Source organism: Bidens hawaiensis, unplaced genomic scaffold (genome assembly GCF_021521415.1).
Source record: "Bidens hawaiensis isolate Kalapana, Puna unplaced genomic scaffold, B.hawaiensis_p1.1 tig00013117_1, whole genome shotgun sequence".
Classification (NCBI taxonomy): domain Eukaryota; kingdom Viridiplantae; phylum Streptophyta; class Magnoliopsida; order Asterales; family Asteraceae; genus Bidens; species Bidens hawaiensis.
In genome coordinates, this window is record NW_027492107.1 from 407,802 (window position 1) to 429,192 (window position 21,391).

A 21,391-nucleotide genomic window follows, 5' to 3' on the forward strand; every position below is an offset into this window, starting at 1 on the left:
CTGTAGGTCAAATGGGCTGGTGACCTAAAAGGCTACTGATCTCATGGGCTTTTGAGGGCTGAATACAAATTTGATAATCCTTAATTTTCTAAAATTTCAAACAATAACATAGTGATGAAAAATTTGAACCGAAGCGTATAGATTTTAGAATGTCTCTTGCAAATGGCCATCATCAGAGCAGAAAAGCCGTAAAACATAGCAATGTTCTTCTTCAAAGTATTCATCTGGAAACATATGCATCACAATCTAGAAAATAGATAGGCATTGGGTTAAAGTTTGTGTTAATTTCATGTTTTGACCGTATCTTTGTATAGCTATAGAAATATTCTTTCAAGTGTTATAAGTTGTTACACAACACCTTACTTAGATAAAAGTGTTAATTTTACTGTGCATAGTTGTTAATAATAACATTCTTTAATTTGGATAGTCTTGTTGTCCCCACTCTGACCATGGTGTCTTAACCGGGCCCACCAGGGGCGTAGCTTTAGTTGGGGCCAAGGGTGGCCCGCCCCCCTCCGATTTTTCGCTCGGTAGTGTAAAGTTATCCTTTTTCGGCCGAAATTTTTTATACATGGTGTAAATATACCCGTTTTCGACCGAAATTTTGAGCCCGTCCCCCTCGTTTTTTTGCTCGGTAGTGTAAATTTATCCACATTTTGCCCGTAAATTTTTATACATAGTGTAAATTTACCCGTTTTCGATCGAAATGTTGAGCCCGACCTCTTTTTTTTTTCACTCGGCGGTGTAAATTTATCCTTTTTCAGCCGAAAATTTTTATACATGGTATAAATTCATCCGTTTCCGACCGAAATTTTGAGCCCCCCCTCTAGTCTATGTTTTTTTTATACATACTGAGTCTGGCCCCCTCGACGTGTATGCCCAAGCTTCGCCACTGGGGCCCACGCTGGCTTCAGAGTTCGGTTTGATCGTCCCTCCGGGAAACCATACTGTCAACTGCCACTTGACAGTCACTGTGCCACCACAACAGCAGAACCTCTAGTGTGTACACACGGTGGGACGTAAACCCCAAGTGGGCTTATTTTATCTTTTCGTTTTGAAAGACCAACGAATCCTTCAAATGGAAAATTCACCACATCGGGATACATTCGCCGTTCGATCCGGGGAAAACCCTCACCTAAGGCCAACACCCATGAACACACGCCCGAATGCACGACAGTACGATAAGATAAAAACACATTCAGTTTAAGGATCAAACTATTTAACGCCACCTACTCGTACCGCTAAAACAAAATGACGGAAGCAGAAATAAAACCTAATAATAATATACAGTAACAAACACAAGGGGCAAATAAAAAGGATATGGGCATCATATAACTCGCTATCAAAGGCTTTCACATAATAAGAGCGAGTTGTGACTAAAACGACTCGGCTGACTCAATATTTTTAATATCCAAGACTCGTTGCAGAATCAAACCCATCTCAATGGAGAACAGCTCAAGCCATCATCAATTTATTTTAAAACCATCACTTCCCGCCGTAGATCACCGTATCCAATTCGAACTCTACACCATCCCAAGCTCCTCCGGTAAGTCTCCGCCGTTATCTCAAACCCTAACCCTAGCTCAATTGTGTTCTCTTTCTTTTACGGTTTGTATCAATTTCAAATTCAATTAACGTCCTACACGTGCGAATCAATTTGTGTAATTATACATACAACCATCAAATACAAATACTTCTTATCATGATAACAGTGAGAACAACCAATTCGCTGTTATTATTATTATTATTATGTTCGGATTTGCTGGTTTCCGATTATAAGTATTTGTTGATTTACATTTTGTTATTATTATAATTAGGTTTTCTTTTGTTAGTATCTGCTGTTAATATTTTGTTGTTGATTCTGATCTATGCTGTCAATGTGAAATATCTGTCAGAATATATCGGTACCAATAATATCAACGATATGCTAATTTTCAAGTTTTAGTGTTTAAATGTTTAGTGTTAGTATTTTGAGTCTTAATAGGTTTCTAATTGCTACAATTGTTAGTGTTTTGCAAGTTGCAAAAGGATAATTTGTTAATGGTAGGAGAGTATACCGAATTGTTAGTGTCAAACTGTTATATGTATAAATTCAGCATGATATTAAAATTAACGATATCCCACCGCGATAACCGATTTCTCAAATACCGGTCATCGACCGATATCCGATATTTTTCCGTATTAACTGGTTAGATTCTGATTCTTTTGTTGTTACTATTAGGTTTTTTTCTTTGTTATTATAAAATATTGCTTATGTAAATTGGTATTGTAGGTGGTATTGTTTCCAACGTTCTCATGGTTAGATTATTTTGTACATGAAGCGACCCCTAATTACACTATTTGATTCGCATGTTTAGTACAGTTTTTTAGTTTGTACGCTAACTTTGCCTCTATGTTTATTGTTTAGATTGGTTTTCATGGGATTATATTCACCAGATCGAGAAAACCTCACTGCCAGAGTTTTTTAACGGTACTTCGATTACCCGAAACCCTAGGGTTTACAAGGAGTATCGAGATTTCATTATCTCGAAGTTTAGAGAAGATCCGTCTAGAAGGTTAACGTTGTCCGAGGTTCGGAAGTCGTTGGTTGGAGATGTTAATTATTTGTTGAAGGTGTTTAGGTTGTTAGAGAATTGGGGGTTGATTAATTATGGGTTGTCGGAGAAGGCGATTGACGGCGATGGTGATGGGGATAGGGATGGGGATGATGAGGATTTGGTTAAGGTGGAGGAAGGGCCGCCGAATGGAGTTCGGGTTGTGGCGGTGCCGAATTCGTTGAAGCCGGTTTCGGTTGGTGTGGGGTCTGGGAATGGGTGTGGTGTGGTGGAGGGGGAGGTTAAGATGCCACCGTTGGCGTCACATTCGGATGTGTTTCAAGAGTTGGTTGAGTTGGTTTGTGGGAAGTGTAAGGGACGATGCGAGTCGGGTTATTACGAGTGTTTGAAGGTATATTTTTATTCATATATTGCTGATTGATTGATTAATTACAGCCTTTTAGTTTTGCCTTAAGATGTTTAACATTTAAATCTATAAACGAACTGAACGTTCAGTGAACAGTTTGGCAGAAAGTTTGTTTTATAATAAAGGAAGGAACATGAACAATGTTATTTAAATGAACGTTCATGTTTAACCCATTAACTATGTAAGTTTATAATTTTTTGAAACTAATAAACATGCAATATGCTAAACAACAAACCACATATTTCAAAATCGCAGACGCTTGTCTCCCGTTTATGTTCAATAAAGTTTGTTTGCGTGTTTATGCCTGCTCATTTTTGTTTGTGTATGTCCGTGTTCGATTATGTCGTTCGTTTGTGTTCATTTGTGTTTGCGATTTGTTAGTTTAAATTTTTAATGAATGAACATAAATGCACATCGGCATGCTCTTTTTTCTTAACGAGCGAACTTGAACAGGATCCGTTTGTTTGATTGTTTGTGTTTGGCCAAAGAAAGTTCAACGAACAGTGTTCACTTGGTTTGTTTACAGGCCTACCTGTAGTTGCAGTTTTAATGTTGTATAAGTTTATAAATCCACTTATGATCCATGATTTTCTACCATATTTGATTCAAAAAACATCATATTTGAGTATTTGACTACCATACATTATAACCCCTATTCCATTTGATTTTACCGTATCAGACCGGGTCTTCAATCATCTGTACCAAATGCTTCAAAGAGGGATCTTATGGAACCAACAATTCTGTTGATGATTACAAATTTGTCGACCACACTCCAGAGAACGGGACGCTTGCTGCTTCTTGGAGTGAATCAGAAACGTTACTTCTTCTAGAATCTGTGTTAAAGCACGGCGATGATTGGGACCTTGTAGCTCAAAATGTGCAAACAAAGAGTAAACAAGATTGTATTTCAAAGCTTCTACAGTTACCTTTCGGGCACCTTATGTTGGGGCCCACAAATAATAAACATACAAACAACGGGAAACAAGGACTACAAGAGATTAAAGATATTGGAAGTCAACATGTTGAAGCTGAAAACAAAGCTCAACATATTGAAGTTGAAAACGAAAATCAACATGTTGAAGTTCAAAACAAGAGTCAACATGTCGAAGTTGAAAACAAAAGTCAAGAGAACGGTGATGCTGATATCGAAGAGCCCCCTTCAAAGAGAATATGTCTTGCACCGGTTTCAGATTCCAGCAACTCAAAAATGGAAATAAATAAAGAAGAGGAGCAAGTACCACCGTCTTTACCTTTGAGTGAAGAAATGAAGGAAAAAGATGGTCAAGTTTGTGAGGTTAAGAATCAGAAACATCTTCCTGATGTCGGTAGTTCATTAATGCAGCAGGTATCCGTCTTTGTGTTTTTTAAATTTGGTGAATTTAACAATTATTCATTAAAAGGGTGTATATTTTTTTTATATTTTTAGGTTGCTCATATCACTGCTGTGGTTGGTCCACATGTCACCGCCTCTGCAGCCGAGGCTGCTATCACAGCTCTTTGCGACGAAAATGAAATTCCAAAGGAAATATTCGATAGTGAAGAAAATGGAAACGCGTCCGAGAGGTTATTTATCTATTTATTGATCATTTTACTTTCTGGTTTTATCAGAATTTATGAATTACTTTTCTTTATTTTTTCAGGAATGTTCAAGGCAATGAGTTAGATATGGATGCAAGGTCGATCGAGTCAGGTATTGGCAGTTATTATCAGAAGATACTCAATTACTCATGTGTTATTACTTTTGTACACGAGGTATTAACAGTAAGTTTTGATTATTATTTTGGCAGAAAAGGGTTTAATTCCGTTACCTTTACGAATGCGAGCAACAAGTGCAACGGCTCTTGGAGCTGCAGCTGCACACGCCAAATTATTAGCAGTGCAAGAAGAAAGAGAAATTGAAAACCTTGTGTCGTCTGTAATAAATGCACAGGTGAGCTTTGTTTTACAATATAATAAGAATAAGAATATTATCTTGTAGTCTTTTTGTTTGTTTGTTTAATGAAACGGGCGTTGATTTTGTATTAAATAGTTGAAGAAATTGGAATATAAAATGGGGTTATTGAATGAGGCGGAGGGGTTGATGGAAAAAGAGTATAATCAGATGATGGAAATTGAAGAGTCACTGCTAACCGAGCGAATGGACGCTGTTCAGAAGGTGATTGATAGACGGAGGGATAAGGAAAAGACGATGGTGAAGCCTCAAGAGCAGATTATACTCTAAATCGTCGTTATCAAGTTTAGATTAGTTGTTTATTAGTCTTTTTTAACTATCTGATTTGTAAGAAAATGTAGCATTTGTAATTGATATTTGAACAGGGCTAAGATTAGTTAGCTAATTTTAATCATGTGTTGTTGGGGATTATATTTTATGCGACTCTAGTTGGAAATAAATAATTGTCAATTGTGGCGTTTAAGTGGTTGATGTGTTGTTTTGAAAGATTTAAAATACGCGTTCTTGGTAAAGCGAAACTTCATACAGTGTTTGCCAAACTCATAAGCTTGAAGCTGCCAAGTTCAAGCTTACGAGTGTGACAATGGACATCATATATATATATATAATATACACACAAGTAACATTTGTCTCACACAAAACAATATTCATGAACATTAACAAAATATATCTCTTAAGCTTTCACATATGTACAAAGCAATTATTTTATGTTTGCAAATTCAGTTCTTTTAAAGTTTGATCTTAATATTATTTTTTATGTTGATAGTTAACTTTCATTGCTAATCAAAAGTCGGTTTAGTTACCAGATTAATACAATTCGTTTTCAAGTTTGATTTTAATAATATTTTATGTTTAAAATTAGTTTCAGTTAGATGCCTTTGCATAGTAAAATTAATTTTCATTTTTGGATTTTTTGATTTTGAAAGCTTTCAATTTCGATTTTTTCAGTTTTCATTTTGGTTTCGGTTTGATTTGGTTTTACTAAATGAGCTTGAAAATTTTAGGACGAAAAAACAATGTTGTCTGATTTTAATGAATTAAATTATACATAATTTTGTTAATTATAAACTAACTAATTATCTAATAAGTATATATTACATGTTTGTGGCATCAAGTCATAACTTTGGTCATGGTGGGGTGGTTATTCTGGTGGTGGTGGTGTGTTGTTAATTGCTATCCTTGCGCAGGTCCGATCAAGGAGTATAGTATTTTTGTTTTACTTTTTTTATATTGGATCTTTAGTGTTGGGCCATGCCTGCCAACTCTTTCTTAAGAGTTCGTTGATGACTTGTAAAATATGCAGTAACGTTTGTTTTTGTTTTATTTTAGTTTCGGTAGCATAACGGACATGACGGAAACTGACTGAATTCGAGTAGACTTATCGCATTATATATTAGGTCCAATACCGAACAAATACAACGAAACCGACTGAATGTCAAATTTTGTTTTTGTTTCAGTTCTTGTACCATAAAGAACGTGATAAAAACCGATCGAATTTGCGTAGCTCAATGCCTCAACGCCCGAGATAGACAAAGTCGGGTTTTACCAACGCTCGAGTTTTACCTACTAACACCACCCCATTGGTCTACTCAATTTTTATATTTTGTTTTTGTTTTATTTACGGTACACTAACACACGTAACCAAAACCGATCGAAATCGTGTCGACTTACCACCTCAACGCTTAGCACCGACAGCACTTTAGTTTTAGCACCGCCAAGGTTTTACCAACTTGCCCCGGCGCACCGCGCCGGTTAAATCACTAGTTATTATACATTTTACAAAATAAATATTTGAGTTACATATGTCATATCTATTAAATTCTTATAAATGACTTAAAACAAAATATAAATAAAAATCTAGAAATTCAGTTAGTTTTTCTCGGTTTTGATTACATGCAAAACCAAAACCGAACATAAACTTCAATTTTACAATATCATAAACCCAAACTATCAGTTTTTGTTTTGATTAGATTTTTCATGTTCGAGTCGTTTTTTCCGTTTCTTACTCACCTGCACAAAATACCCGGTCCCGGACCCGATTTTTGCACGTACCTGATCCGCATATACGACCTGATATTGTGTTTCTCCCTAGACGTCTACCCTAAACCTGAAAAATCCCAAAACCCAGTCACATACCCGACTATACTTGAAATTGATTCCTACCCAACCCGATATTAACTTTTGCTAACCATACTTGAAACTAGTTTCAATTTTTTTATGTTCGTATCGTTTTCTTGGTTCCTTACACACCTAGAAGTGCACAACACACCCGCTTCCGAACCCGGCCCAGAACCGACTCCTACCAGTATTTGATCCGCGGGTACGACCTGATATTGTGTCTCTCCCCGGACGTCTACCTGAAACCCGAAAAAAATCCTAAAACCCGATCAAATACCCGACTATACCCGAAACCAGTTCTTACCCGGCCCGCTTTTAACTTTTGTTAATCATACTAAAAAATCGAAACTGGTTCCTATTTAGTTCCGGTTTCTAAAAATACCCAGTTTGCCCATAGCTAGAAACACAAACCGACAAAAAGATATCTTTCTCTATTCTACTCTTAACTGTAAAATATCTTCACCTAACTTTTTATCTCTTCTACAATCCACCGTTTGATTTCAAAACATTACGTCAAAAAAAAATGGCGGGAACAAAAGACGCCATTGTCGAACCAGTGTGTTTACGTTCACCCAACGATATGCAACCACAAACCCTAACTAACTCTAACCCTAACGGAACAAACCACCGAACATCAGACGGAATATTATTCCACAACAAGTACTATTAGTAGGATTCTGGAAGATGAGTTAGGGTTGAAACTGAAGACTGAATGGTTGGATTCTTGCCTACGTGGCCTAGAGACATCAGTTTCTGGATTTTTAACGTTTGATGATGCGAAAAAGGCGAAACTATGCTTCGAGAAGTTTTTGGATTCCGATATGAATTGTTGCGGTGCAGGGGTGCTTCCGAGTAATGTGGATCAGTTGAATTCTGTTGATCTGATTGGACCGTTTGTGTTACAGGTATTTTTGTGTACTTGTAAAAGCTCGAGTTCAGCTCGTGAGTTGTTTATTCAAGCTCGGGATTAGCTCGTTTATTGTTTATTGATTAATTTATATATGTTTTGAGTTATTTTTATATATTTTGAGAAAAACCGTAAATGAGTGAAAGTTTGGATGTGCGGTGTGAAATAAATATATAGAAGTCCAAAATAGGTAGAACTTAAAGACACACAAGGTTTGAGTTTGGGCTCAATAACTAAACGAGCTTTATTTGAGGCTCGTCTTGAGTTCGAAAAAGCTCGGCTCGTTTTGAGGTTTTTATCGACGCGAGTTGTTTTTTCAAGCTTGGGATCAGGTCCTTTGTTATTTATTAATTAATTTATATACATTTTGAATTATTTTTGTATACTTGGTGAAAAACCTTAAACGAGCCTAGGCTTGGGTCGAGCTTATGTAGTACCTTAAACAAGTGAAAGATTGGCTGGGCGGTGTGAAGTTAATATATAGAACTCCAAAAGAGGTAGAACTTAAAGATACACAAGGCATGAGTTCGGGCTCGATAACCAAACGGACTTTAATTGGACTGGGCTCGTCTCGAGCTCGAAAAAGCTCGGCTCCTTTTGAGCTTTTTATCGACCTGGATCAGGTTGTTTATTATTTATTAGTTAATTTATATACGTTTTGTGTTATTTTTATATATTTTGAGAAAAACGTTAAAAGTGGCGAAGCTGGGCTCAAGCTCGTGTAGAACCCTAAACGAGTGAAACATCGGGTGTGTGGTGTGAAATTAATATATAGAACTCCAAAATAGGTAGAACTTAAAGATACACAAGGTTTGAGTTCGGACTCGTTTCGAGCCCCAAAAAGCTCGGCTCGTTTTGAGCTTTTTTATCGACCCAAGTTGTTTTTTAAACTCGTTTAAAATTTATTAGTTAATTTATATACGTTTGGAACTATTTTAATATACTTTGAGAAAACGTTAAAAGAGGCGAAGCTGGGCTCAAGCTCATGTAGTGCTTTAAACGAGCGAAAGATTGGTTGTGCGGTGTGAAATTAATATATAGAAGTCCAAAAGAGGTAGAACTTAAAGATACACAAGGCTCGGGACCTCGGGTTCGGGCTTGACAACTAAACGAGCTTTACTTGAGGCTCAGGCTCATCTCGATCTCGACAAGGCGCTCGTTTGAGCTTCTTATCGACCAGAGTTGTCTTTTAAGCTTGGGATTAGGTCGTTTATTATTTATTAGTTAATTTATACACGTTCTGAGTTATTTTATATATTTTTTGAGAAAACCTTAAATGAGGCTAAGCTTGGGTCAAGCTCGTGTGGTATGTTAAATGAGTGAAAGCTTGGCTGTGCGGTGTGAAATTAATACATAGAAGTCTAAAATAAAAGAGGTAGAATTTAAAGATACACATGGCTCTAGTTCGGGCTCAAATGCTCGATAATTAAACGAGCTTTATTTGAGGCTTGGGCTCGTCTCGAGCTCGAAAAAACTTGGCTCGTTTTGAGGTTTTTTATTGACCCAAGTTGTTTTTTAAAGCTTGGGATCGGGTTGTTTGTTATTTGTTAATTAATTTATATGCGAGGCTAAGCTCTTCTCGAGCTCTTGTGGTACCTTAAACGAGCCAAAGCTCGGCTGAGCAGTGTGAAATTAATACATAGAAGTCCAAAGGAGGTAAAACTTAAATATACACAAGGCTCGAGCTCGATAACACTTTATTTGAGGTCGGGCTCATCTTGACCCCGAAAAAGCTCAGCTCGTTTGCACACCTTATGGAGTTCAACAATTACACTTTAAACTAACAAATGCATTTTTGCAGGTTGATGAGATAGAAAACGTTAGTCAACCTTGTCAAGACCGTTACAAGGAGGCAAGTCCCGGCTTCGATAGATGCCTAAAGCTGTCTATGACTGATGGTGTTCAAAGGGTTGTTGGCTTGGAATTTCAACCTATTAAAGATCTAAAAGTTTTTTCTCCTGCTGGACTCAAGGTTCTGTATTATAAACTTTGCAAGACATGTTTTTAAAATAAGTTAATTGTGAATTTGTGATTAATATTTCCGTTTTAGGTTGCTGTTTCCAATGTTAATGTAAGCGTTGGGATCATGATGCTGGCTCCAGAAGGTTTTCAAGTTTTAGGAGGTTCGGTTGAGGAGCTGGAGGCAGCATGGCAAAGATTCGTTGCTGAAGTCAATAAACCGCCTTGGTGGGATGTGTTTAATCAACTCTGAATGAGTCAGTTTTCAGAAACTACAAAAGGACAATCAGTACTATATATGTAAGTTATTTTGATTGTTTAAGTTAATATTTAGCTACTCGTGCTGCGTGGCCCGATAATGATATCCATGTTTAACCACTGTTAACCAACACTGTTTCTCACAGTACAACTTCAAATCTTTAATGCTATGTGTGTTTCAGTGTTAACAAACCTTTAATATTCTGCAGTTTCTACTAATAGAAGAGTACCATCGTGTTGCTTCATGTATCGGATCAGTGTTAAAGCATGGAGACGACTTGGACCTTATAGCTCTAAATGTAACGAGTAAACTAGACTGCTTTTTAAAGCTTCTACAGTTATAAGTAGTTTGTTTTGTTGATTAATTCTATGTAAGAACGGTATGCTCTTTGAACCGTTCTGGTCTAGGGGACGTCTGATTGTCGAAGCTTTTGAGCCATTTGCATGCTTCCGTTTGCAACGGTTTTCACCATGAATATAAACATCAATCTTAAGTATTTATAAACTTTGGTGACTTTTATAACTTATAAGAACCCATGATTTTGAAAACCCAAGTGACTTGATATATTCAGTACCCTATTGTGTTATCTGGATGATTAAATGCTTTCTCAAATGTAAAACAGCAAAACAATAATAATAAAATAAAATAAATTGAAAATTGACTAGTCTGTTCTCTAGTATGCAAACACAATTTGTTATATATGGTTTTGACTTGACTAATACTTAAGCTATGCGAATCAAACTCGGCTATATACTCCACTAGTCACTTCTCTTGCTGCCATCACCACTACTACAGGTGTACAAAACCGGTTTAAGAAAAAGAATAAGAAAATAATCATAAAATTTGTCTCAAATCGGTTTCTCTTCTTCTCTTTTGTTCTTGAAGCCTAACCCACTATACGGATTTATCGGGAGATTGATCATCTCGAATCGATCTCTATCATCGAGCATTGTATGAGAAGCTCATTTACGCTTTCAATCCTTAACGAACCCTATGTATCTCTAATGATTACCTCTTTTGGAGCTCTAATTATTAATTTGTAAACTACACAACCAAACTTGCCCAAACTTTGGCCAGTTCAAGATACTACACAACCAAACTTGCCCAAACTTTGGCCAGTTCAAGATACTACACAAGCTTGAGCCGAGCTTAAATTTGTTTATGATTTTCCTCAAAATGTATAACATAATAAAAAAACATATATAAATGAGTTAATAAATAATAAACGAGCCGAGATTACTCAGACCCGACTCCTATTGTTCACGCCCCACCTTATACCTAGGGATGGCAACGGGTCGGGTTTGGGCTGGGTATTAGTAATCCTATGTCCATACTCGTTTGTAAAACGTGTCCCATACCCGGTTCCATTACCCGTCGGGTATCGGGTATACCCGTTGGGACTTTCAAGTAGATTATTTTAATCATTATAATTATTTTATAACTTTTATACATACAACAGTTATTACAAATTTAAATATAATGCACATTTCATATATAGAAGAGTGACAATAAATAAATAATATATGCTTCACAACCTATGCAATACAAAGAAATTTCTGGGTATATAATTTGGGTATGGTTCAGGTAAATGGGTATGTGTTTTCGGGTAATCAGTCCGGGTGGCATTTCAAAATGCCAGAAAAACTGGAGGGAAAAGAAACACACCATTGTAGACTACAACAATGTCCTCTAGAAGACGTCTGCTACGTATAGTCTCGTCTTCATCTGACGAAGAAGAAGAAGGAGATGACGTCACGCACCAACCACCACCACAACAACACGAACCACAACCTCTTAATCTCCAAACCTCTAACCCTAACTCCATCCAAATCGAACTCTCCGACGAAGAAGAATTCACCGACGCAACGGAACACATCTTCAATTCACCACCGCCGGTTGTAAACTCTTCCGAACATTACACGAATTCAACGTCTCAGAGTCCAATTGGTAGGGTTTTGGAAGAGTTAGGGTTGAGATTAAAACGTGAATGGTTGGATGCGTGTTTACGTGGTCTCGAGACGGCCGTTCCGGGATTTGTAACCTTCGATGATGCGAAGAAGGCGAAACTGTGTTTCGAGAGGTTTTTGGATGCCGATATGAATTGTTGTGGTGGTGGTGTGCTTCCGAGTGATGTGCATAAAATGCACCTTGTTGATCTTCCTGGACCGTTTGTGTTACAGGTGGTTTGGATATTTTTAGTGTCGGTTTTAGGCTTTGTGAACGTTCAGCAGGAATTTCGTTTATGCTTGTTTATTTAATAAATGAACGAACATGAACACGTGTTTTGCTCGTTTATTTATGTTCATGGACGTTCGTTTATGTTCATTTAAATTTTAATATATGCATAACTAGTTAGTTATATATAAGTATAAACATAAATATGCATGCTTGGATGAGTTGTGATGTATTGCACTAGTTAATAAGTTTGTTGTGTAAGTTGAAGTTTGCTAAGTTTCCGGATACTGAAATAACTTTAGAACTGTTTAGATTATTAAGTTTATTAGGAATTTGAAATAATGCAATGATGGGATTCCATTATTATTCGCTTTGGTTCACAAATGTTGAAAACCTTATTGCAGATTCAGTTTTGAAAGGTTACTTTATGCAATGTCTTATCCATTGTGTGCAGTGTTGTAGAACTCACAAGGGGCTAGTCGAGTGGTGCGGTACTGACTAGGGATTAATTGGATTGAAATTTTATATGTAAATTTTCAAATACACACAGATAAAAGTTGTACATAAATTTTCAATTTTGACCCAATTTTACTGATTTTGATCGAAATTTGGCCAGTTTTGTCGAGTGTTGACTGAAATATGGCCAGTTTTGTCGAGTGTTGACTGAAATATGACCAGTTTTGACAAATTCTGTGATTACTGATTAATTGGATTGAATTGGTGAAATCTCATCGGCCGAGCGCTGATTTGCTATTAATCAAGGATTAATTGGTGCGTAGGCGCGATTTTTGCAATCATGATTGTGCATCTTGAATGTGTAATTGAGTTCTTCAACATTATCACTCTAAACTGACATAAGTTCATTTTTGCAGGTTGATGAGATAGTAAACATTAGTCAGCCTCTTCGAGAGCGTTACAAGAAGGCGAATCCTGGCTTAAAGAGATGCCTAAAGCTGTCTATGACTGATGGTGTTCAACGCGTTTTTGGCATGGAATATCAACCTATCAAGGATCTAGATGCTCTTGCTCCTGCAGGACTGAAGGTGTTATGTTATAAATCTTGCAACCTATTATTGTAGTTGTGAACATGATTTAGTTTGTTGCGTAGTTGATATCTTGCAAACATTGATTCTTATTTCAACCTTGATTGCAATTATTCTAATTTGTCTAAAGATACTACAAATTTTGTGCATGACAAGTATTTTATGAATATTATTTTGTTCTTTTTTAGGTTGCTATTTCTAATGTAAATGTACGGCACGGGCTCGTAATGCTGGTTCCAGAAGTTATTCAAGTTTTAGGAGGTTCGGTTGAGGAACTGGAAGCAGCACGGCAAAGACTTGTTACTGAAGTCAATAAGCCCCCAAGGGGAAATAGGTATTATGTTTTCTCTGATGAGATTCTCATATATTTTTCAAGTGCAGCAATGCCACTGTTTTTAGTTGTAATATGTCATGTGGTTAATGCTTTTATACAAATATGAAAGAATCAGTTTTCAGACACTACAAAAAGAAAAAAATATCGAATCTTTTATATTTAGAGCAAATTACATATGCTAATTTGATTAAGTTATTTTAATTCAATTTTAGGACAAGAACAGGAGTTATCCCTCCCTTATCAACTAGAGCTACTCGCGCAGCGTGGCCCGCTAATGATATTCCCGCTTCAAATTTATCGCCCTTAAACAATCCCATTCCTCAAGGTGCAACTCCAATGCAGGTGGATAATGAAGGTACGCACATTATGTTTTTCTTACCCATTAACATGTATTAAAGTCCACCTCATCATTGTTAACAAACCTTGAAATTCTGCAGTTCCGGTTAATAGCAGAATGTCATCAAATTCTGCAGTTTCTGTTAATGCTGCTAATCCTATTAATGGTCGAGTGTCATCAGATTCTGCAGTTCCGGTTAATGGCAGAATGCCATCAAATCCTGCAGTTTCTGTTCATGCTGCAGATACTTTTAATGCTCGAGTGTCGTCAGATTCTGCAGTTCCGATAAATAGCAGAATGTCATCAAATCCTGCAGTTTATGTTAATGCTGCAGATCCTTTCAATGGTCAAGTGTCATCAGAATCTGCAGTTCCCATTAACGGTCGAGTGTCATCAAGTTCTGCAGTTCCCGTTAACAATCGAGTGCCATCAAGTACTGCAGTTCCCGTTAACAGTCGAGTGTCATCAAGTTCTGCATCTCCCGTTAACAGTCGAGTGCCATCAGGTTCTGCAGCTCCCGTTAACAGTCGAGTGCCATCAGGTTCTGCAGCTCCCGTTAACAGTCGAGTGCCATCAGGTTCTGCAGCTCCCGTTAACAGTCGAATGCCATCAAGTTTTGCAGCTCCCGTTAACCGTCGAATGCCATCAAGTTCTGCAGCTCCCGCTAACAGTCAAGTGTCATCAAGTTCTGCAGTTCCTGTTCACCGGGAACATGTTGGACAGCAGCCACCAAGAACCGAAGTAGAATCTTCTGTTTCCATCCGTAGGATGAATACTGAACCATTTTCATCTACGGCTGCAACAGAAAATTCTGTTAATGTAAACATGGAAAATGCTTCTTTTATTTCTCCCATCATCAGAGAAACTGTTGAAACAACCCCGTGCAGGGTTAGAGAAGAAACCACCGTTCCCGTCCAGCTGGCATCACCAGTGGCGTTTTCTAATGGCGAAGATGTCCAAATGGCGAATAGAAGTAGTGAAAATCCGTTCACATATTTGGTCAACTTGTCAGTCAAATGGGCTGAATCAAAAGATAAAGCATCTCACGTTGAGGGTAAAATTAAGGTGATATTATCTTTTCCTTTAATCATGTTATTTAGATGTGTTAAATTATCTTACTTATAACAATATTCATTTAAAACTACAGTGTTTTGTGACTGGAGTTAAGGAATTCCAGTATAAGAAAAGAAACACATATGAGCTTAAAGTATATGTGGATGATGGTAGTTTAATATCTGAGATCCTCATTGATCACAATGTAAGTTAGCTAATATTATTCCGTTTATAATATTAAAATCCGAATGTTTAAATCATATAAATCTTGTGATAACATTTTGATCTATCAGATTGTACAGAAAAAGATCGGTTATTCTCCTGCAGAGATAAACACTGCCTTGTCTTCTTCAGATCCATCTCGGGTTCAAGACATGAAGAATATAATGAAACAGTTTCAAGATTATTTAGTCAACTTTGAGGTCAACTAGCCATTACTTAATAATTAAATTTAATTACACAAAGCTGTTTATTTGGTTGTTTGATTTACGGGTGGTATTGAATTGCAGGGAACAATGGTTGTTAGGATAAATGAAGCCTCAAGTCTTCCGGTTGCCATAGAAATGGAGCAGGGCTGCTCTTTATCTGATGCATGGTTGCTTCTTGGAAGATTAAAATCGAGTGGTGGCGATGGTCAACGTTCACAGATGGATCCGATTATTCTATCACCGTAGAATCATGGCTTTGTTGGTACATTTAGTAATTTTTTTTTTTAATTTATGTAGTTAGTTCATTTGTACATTTTATTTTAGTTAATTAATAGTGCATTACATACATTATCTAAACTCTAGATTTCAGGCCTAAACCAACAAGTTTGTAGGTTCTAATAAGATTCATTTCTGGTACAAGGTTTGATAGTTGTGTTAATGTTTTTGTTAGATAATTTGGATTGGTTGACAACATATAATTTTATTGTTAATAATTTCTGGTTAAATCTATTTAAATCTGTGCAGAGTGGATTTAATTTTTTTTTTTACTTTCTTTTTTCCCTTCCAAATCTGTTTTATTGATTATTTACTACTTCAACCTATATATTATATTGACATCATAAATTCATATGTTAAAGATAACTGCTTTCTTATTTTATTTTAAATTAATTATATTTGTATTTTAAGTTATTTATAAATTTTAATGTGATTAGGTTTATAAATTGGTCCAACTAATGGATAGGTAAAATGGTTAGTTTTATAACAAGTCTACTCATGTTTCACGTCACAAAAAGGTAAAAAGATTAGAAAAATATGTACAAAAGCAACCTGAGACCACACGCGTATGCTACGAGAGGGGCGCAATGCCCACCACATAATTAGCTTGGGCGCGTGACACACTAACACGATTACATAGGGTGTGTGGAGGGGCGCAAGGGCGGCCAGGGTTGAGAAGTTTGCGGAAGCGAGGGCGAGGGGCAAGACTATTTAATTATTTTAAAAATATATATATAAAAAATACAACCCAATCGTTTTGGTCCACCTCAGCTCACCACCACATTTTACACTATCACAACACATGTTCTTAGGTGTGAAATTTGAAACTCCACATTATAACGTTTTTCTTTTCTCTTCATACATATTTCACCTTTACCATAACGGATTGTTAAAATAATAAACAATGATGAACTGAATATATTTAAAGCTTTAAACAACTATAAAAATAAAACTAAAACAAATATTTAATCAATATTGTTATTGGGCTTGACCTTTCAAGATGGGCTAATACTGATAGCCTAATATCAGTCCATCTATCAACATATGAAACTAGGGTTGTTCACGAGCCGAGCTGTACCGAGCGAAGGCTTGTTTGTTGCTTGGCTTGTTTACAATCGAACCGAACTGCACGGTTGAAATTCGAACTGATCATAAAAAGAAACGAGCCTAAATCGAGTCGAGCACAAGTTTGAAGGCTGTAAATAACATGTTTTGTAAATAAATTAGTAGTTTTTAAACAAACATATAATTGGTTGTAAATTTTTAACAGAAAAAAGTTTAAAGTGAGATATAATGAACATGTAAAAAAACTTGAGTATTGTGAAAACTTGAATCAAACTAATAAAACTATAGAATTAACGGAATAGGAAAAATCTAAAAGGGTTTAAAAAACTGTATACTTATATTTTATTTGTGTTGTCTATATATTTATATATTTGCTCATATATAATTATACATAAAATACAATAAAAATATTTCGTTGCTTGGCTCGTTTACAAACCGAACCAAGCAAAGCGGCTCGTTTACAATCAAGCAAAAAAAACGAGCAAGCAATTTCCAAGCAACTTATAAACGAGCGGCTTGAACGGCCCTACTAATAGCAAACATTATCCTATTTAAGTATTTATTAGTTAACAATGTAACATTAATACATTATTAATATAATATAAATTATATGCATCCAACGTGTCCTGTTGACTTTCTTCTGCCACGTGTTACACGCTTAGACCGACACCATGCTTCTGGAGTTTAGAGTTTTGACTTTTTGACCACCGGTTTTCTTCATCTTCTTCACTTCAAAAGTTCAAATGTTCTATATGATCACCATCAACTTTACCTTCATCAACTTATAATCATGAATATTATTCAAATACTTCTCACTTTCATCACTTATATTACAACTGCCTTTGCATTCTTTATTCTCACACCACTTTATACTCTTTTCAAAGCCTTTTGCTTCATCTCAACTTCTATTTCCAAAGAAGATGTCTCCGGTAAAGTCGTATTAGTCGTCGGTGCATCTTCCGGTATCGGCGAGGTTCGTTATTCACTCATTCATTCATTCTCCACCAGGGTTGTGCATGAAACTAAAAAAACCGTTTCAAAACCAAAAAAAGATCGAAAAACCAATTATATATAATTGAACTGAAACAAAAACCGACGGCTTGGTGGTCTTTACTTTAAAAAAAATGAACTTTCGATACGAGTTTTGTTTTACGTGTAGTTAAAAGTGAAAAAAAATGAACTAAACGGAACTTATAGATTTTCATTTTATTCTATTTAGGTTATAAGTTATTTAAAATAATTAATATATAGTTTAACTTAAATATTTTGATTTTTTATTTAGATTTGATTTAGATTTTAAGTTATTTATAAAAAATAAAATATAGTTTAACTCAAATATCAAATATTTTAGTACACACGCCGAATAATTAAATCTATACTCTCTAATAAAAGACTACAAGTTTTGCCACTTGTCACTTCTACATCAAACCTAACCTTTTTTAACAAATTTATAATAGTAAAATAATAGTTATCATTCTTAAAATTTATGCTTCAAAATTTGCTAATTTAATATTTACTTCATATTTTTTTTCAAACATTTGATATTTGTAATTATCTTTTACTTTAAAATTGATTTAAAGACTATTGTACAACGAATGTATTAATAGTGTTTAACGGATTTATTGTTTCTTGTATATTGATTATTTATTAAATATTATATTTTCAAGAACTACTCGTGTAATACACGGGCCTCAAACTAGTAAATTATAAACTAACAAAAGTATTTTAGGCCTAAACTAGTTGTGTTTTTTTTTGCCTAACATTGATTTCAGTTTTTAAACAAAATTTTCAGTTTTCAAGGCCAAATGTCATAAACAAAAGAAAACTGAAATCGAATTGAAGAACCGAATAAACCAAAATAAAAACCGAAAACCTGAAAATTTTAGGCCTAAATTAGTTATTTTTTGCTTAACATTTATTTAAACATAATTTTCAAGCCCAAATGTCGAAAACAATAAAGAAAATTAAAACCAAACCGAACTGAAATCAACGAAGAACTAATAAACCAAAATCAAAACCGAAAAAACCTGAAACCAAACTGTTTTTAAAAACTCAAAAACTGGTTTGATTTTAGCTCATGCACACTTGCCACCTCTAGTATAAATGGTGTTACTTGTTAAAAGAGTTTTTGTTGAGTTAATTTGTTATTTGTATGGATCAAACTGAAGCATGTGGCGTACGAGTACGCCAGAAGAGGTGCACGCTTAATTCTCACAGCTCGAAGAGAGAAGAGTCTCCGTGAAGTAACCGACACTGCACGATCACTCGGTGCACCGGATACTATTGCAGTTCCTGCTGATGTTTCGAATATCGATGACTGTAAGCGACTGATTAAAGAAGCCATCAATCATTTTGGACAATGTGAGTTTCATTTTTTCATATATGTTATTAAGGGTGTGTATGGGTAACGTTTTTTGAGTTTCCCTTTCAGTTTTTTCGGTTTTGTTATTTGGGCTTGAAAATGTTGGGCCGAAAAAAAAGTTTGGCCAAAAATTATGAATTTGGGCCTGATTTTTCTTTTAAGTTAGTAATTAATTGCTTATTATACATTAAGGCTAAAATATTCGAGTTAAACTATATATTAAAGTATTACAATATACTTAAAGTTATATAAAAAACAAAATTTTTATTGATTTTGGTACCTTTTTTCGTGTTTTAGTTACACGCAAAACCAACACTGAATAGGAAGATCCTTTTTTACAAAAACATAAAACCAAACAAGTCGGTTTTTGTTTCAGTTATGTTATTTTGGTTTATTTTTTTTTGGTTTGGCATGTTTTTTTTTTGGTATTTGAGATTGAACTAAATATTATCAATATCATCTCTTGTTGAACTAAATACAGTGAATCATTTGGTCAATTGTGCTGGAATAACTCCAATGAGCATGCTAGAAGATATCACAGATATTACTAGCATCACACCAGTCATGGTAATTAACCACTAGACAACTTTAAACTTGAAGCTTCAAAATATATTGTTTATTAATTAATAACTTGATATCTTTGTAGGACATAAACTTTTGGGGATATGTTTATATGACATATCTTTCGATTCCGCATTTGAGAAAGAGCAAAGGGAAGATTGTAGCGATCGCTTCATCTGCTTCTTGGATGCCTGCACCGAGAATGAGTCTTTATAATGTAAAATTTAATATATTAAGTTTCATGCTTGTTGAAACTTGTTTTAAGTTTTATTATTATTATTATTATTATTATTATTATTATTATTATTGTCGCAGGCGAGCAAAGCGGCAGTTGTAACATTTTACGAGTCGTTGAGGATGGAACTCGGTTCAGAAGTCGGAATCACCATCGTGACTCCAGGGTTGACCGAGTCAGAAATGACTCAAGGCAAAATTTTGAATAAAGATGGCGAGATAGCCGTTGATCAAGATCTGAGAGACGTGAGTCTTGTTTTAATATTTTTAAACGATATAACCGAGCGATGAGGTTTGTTTTTAACTTTTTACGGTTAATGATAGGCTGAAATGAGTATTGTGCCGATAGGGATGGCTGCAACGACTGCTCGGTCTATTGTAGAGGCTGCTTGTCGAGGGGATGTATACGTGGCGGTGCCGTGGTGGGTCCAGACGACGGTTTATTGGGTAGCGTTTTTCCCTGAGATGGTTGAGTGGGTGAACAAGTGGTTCTTGTTTGTGAAGCCTGGGGCCTCACCATTGGACGCACCTAGTAAGAGGCTATTGGATGTGACTGGACTGAGGCGTGTTTCACAGCCGCCTTCTGTGTGGTCTTCTGAGTTGAAGGAATGATTATAGCGAACCATAAAAGGTCGTGTTCTCGTGTATGGTTATAAGTATAATGTGCATTATACATTGACGGAGAGGTGTATTATATTACTGGTACGTTTGTTCGTTTGTTTTGTGTAAGACGCCTTTGAAAAACATATAACTAACATTATATGCAGTGCGAATGTTAAATGACCTCATATATCAGCAGCATAAGTTTTTAGCTTTCATCGTTGTTCTTAGTTTCGGCTAGGCCCTTTGAGCTGCTAGAAGCTGATAAGCCGGCTATGCCGACATTCTTATGGTCGGCTAAACTTGTAAGATGATGTGACGCTATCGACTAGTAACGTGTATCTACATGCCTACTTCAGTCTGCAACAAGAAATGTGTTTCATCACCCTCAGGGCTGTCTCTGAGAATTTATATACCTAAGTCGAACAGAAATAGAAAGACCCGTAGGCTCTTAGAAGTAACGAAATATATAAGCTAATAACCTAAATTTTATTCAATGGATTATGAATAAACAATATTTTTGGCCCGATTATTTTAAGAGGGATTAAAATCTAATTATAATGCATAAGAATTATTTTCTATATATATATATAATATATATATATATATATATATATACATAAAATTTTTTTGACCCCCAACAAAATTGTGACTCGGCCACCGGCTCAAAAATTGTGACTCGGCCACCGTCTCGCACATCCTCGAGGCCGCCCATGATCACCCTTAGTATCCATTTAGTAGGTTGCATGAGTTTCAATGCATGCTTGT

The 21,391-nt window shown here is 35.7% G+C and overlaps 4 protein-coding genes across 4 annotated transcripts; all 4 read left to right on the top strand.

Moving 5' to 3' along the window:
- The first annotated feature begins 1,294 nt into the window (after positions 1-1,294).
- LOC143543358 (SWI/SNF complex subunit SWI3A-like) lies at positions 1,295-5,403 on the top strand. The gene is made up of 7 exons (XM_077035699.1): positions 1,295-1,546; positions 2,408-2,946; positions 3,641-4,306; positions 4,388-4,524; positions 4,602-4,651; positions 4,749-4,891; positions 4,991-5,403. Exons 1-7 carry the CDS (start codon positions 1,444-1,446, stop codon positions 5,180-5,182), a joined length of 1,830 nt encoding a protein of 609 aa, XP_076891814.1. The 5' UTR covers positions 1,295-1,443; the 3' UTR covers positions 5,183-5,403.
- A 2,150-nt stretch (positions 5,404-7,553) lies between these two features.
- Positions 7,554-10,172, top strand: LOC143543309 (recQ-mediated genome instability protein 1-like). Its single transcript, XM_077035663.1, has 4 exons — positions 7,554-7,586; positions 7,669-7,935; positions 9,739-9,909; positions 9,988-10,172. The coding sequence occupies exons 1-4, from the start codon at positions 7,554-7,556 to the stop codon at positions 10,147-10,149; spliced, it is 633 nt and encodes a 210-aa protein (XP_076891778.1). The 3' UTR covers positions 10,150-10,172.
- Positions 10,173-11,837: 1,665 nt separating this feature from the next.
- On the top strand, positions 11,838-15,846 carry LOC143543329 (recQ-mediated genome instability protein 1-like). The gene is made up of 8 exons (XM_077035676.1): positions 11,838-12,335; positions 13,203-13,373; positions 13,562-13,707; positions 13,920-14,062; positions 14,145-15,109; positions 15,192-15,302; positions 15,391-15,519; positions 15,607-15,846. Exons 1-8 carry the CDS (start codon positions 11,838-11,840, stop codon positions 15,769-15,771), a joined length of 2,328 nt encoding a protein of 775 aa, XP_076891791.1. The 3' UTR covers positions 15,772-15,846.
- Positions 15,847-17,656: 1,810 nt separating this feature from the next.
- Positions 17,657-20,717, top strand: LOC143543310 (11-beta-hydroxysteroid dehydrogenase A-like). Its single transcript, XM_077035664.1, has 6 exons — positions 17,657-17,839; positions 19,035-19,227; positions 19,710-19,795; positions 19,875-20,006; positions 20,105-20,269; positions 20,348-20,717. The coding sequence occupies exons 1-6, from the start codon at positions 17,657-17,659 to the stop codon at positions 20,633-20,635; spliced, it is 1,047 nt and encodes a 348-aa protein (XP_076891779.1). The 3' UTR covers positions 20,636-20,717.
- Positions 20,718-21,391: the final 674 nt, after the last annotated feature.

What these genes read in the sequence shown, in the direction of transcription:
- LOC143543358 (XM_077035699.1), top strand. Translation starts at nt 1,444, where the DNA reads ATGGAGAACAGCTCAAGCCATCATCAATTTATTTTAAAACCATCACTT. An exon ending in CACCATCCCAAGCTCCTCCG is followed by an intron (nt 1,547 to 2,407) that starts GTAAGTCTCCGC and finishes TTTATTGTTTAG; the next exon opens with ATTGGTTTTCATGGGATTAT. An exon ending in CGTCTGTAATAAATGCACAG is followed by an intron (nt 4,892 to 4,990) that starts GTGAGCTTTGTT and finishes TGTATTAAATAG; the next exon opens with TTGAAGAAATTGGAATATAA.
- LOC143543309 (XM_077035663.1), top strand. Translation starts at nt 7,554, where the DNA reads ATGGCGGGAACAAAAGACGCCATTGTCGAACCA. An exon ending in TTGGACCGTTTGTGTTACAG is followed by an intron (nt 7,936 to 9,738) that starts GTATTTTTGTGT and finishes GCATTTTTGCAG; the next exon opens with GTTGATGAGATAGAAAACGT. An exon ending in TTTCTCCTGCTGGACTCAAG is followed by an intron (nt 9,910 to 9,987) that starts GTTCTGTATTAT and finishes TTTCCGTTTTAG; the next exon opens with GTTGCTGTTTCCAATGTTAA.
- LOC143543329 (XM_077035676.1), top strand. Translation starts at nt 11,838, where the DNA reads ATGTCCTCTAGAAGACGTCTGCTACGTATAGTCTCGTCTTCATCTGAC. An exon ending in CTGGACCGTTTGTGTTACAG is followed by an intron (nt 12,336 to 13,202) that starts GTGGTTTGGATA and finishes TCATTTTTGCAG; the next exon opens with GTTGATGAGATAGTAAACAT. An exon ending in AATGCAGGTGGATAATGAAG is followed by an intron (nt 14,063 to 14,144) that starts GTACGCACATTA and finishes GAAATTCTGCAG; the next exon opens with TTCCGGTTAATAGCAGAATG.
- LOC143543310 (XM_077035664.1), top strand. Translation starts at nt 17,657, where the DNA reads ATGAATATTATTCAAATACTTCTCACTTTCATCACTTATATTACAACT. An exon ending in CATCTTCCGGTATCGGCGAG is followed by an intron (nt 17,840 to 19,034) that starts GTTCGTTATTCA and finishes ATCAAACTGAAG; the next exon opens with CATGTGGCGTACGAGTACGC. An exon ending in CATCAATCATTTTGGACAAT is followed by an intron (nt 19,228 to 19,709) that starts GTGAGTTTCATT and finishes AACTAAATACAG; the next exon opens with TGAATCATTTGGTCAATTGT.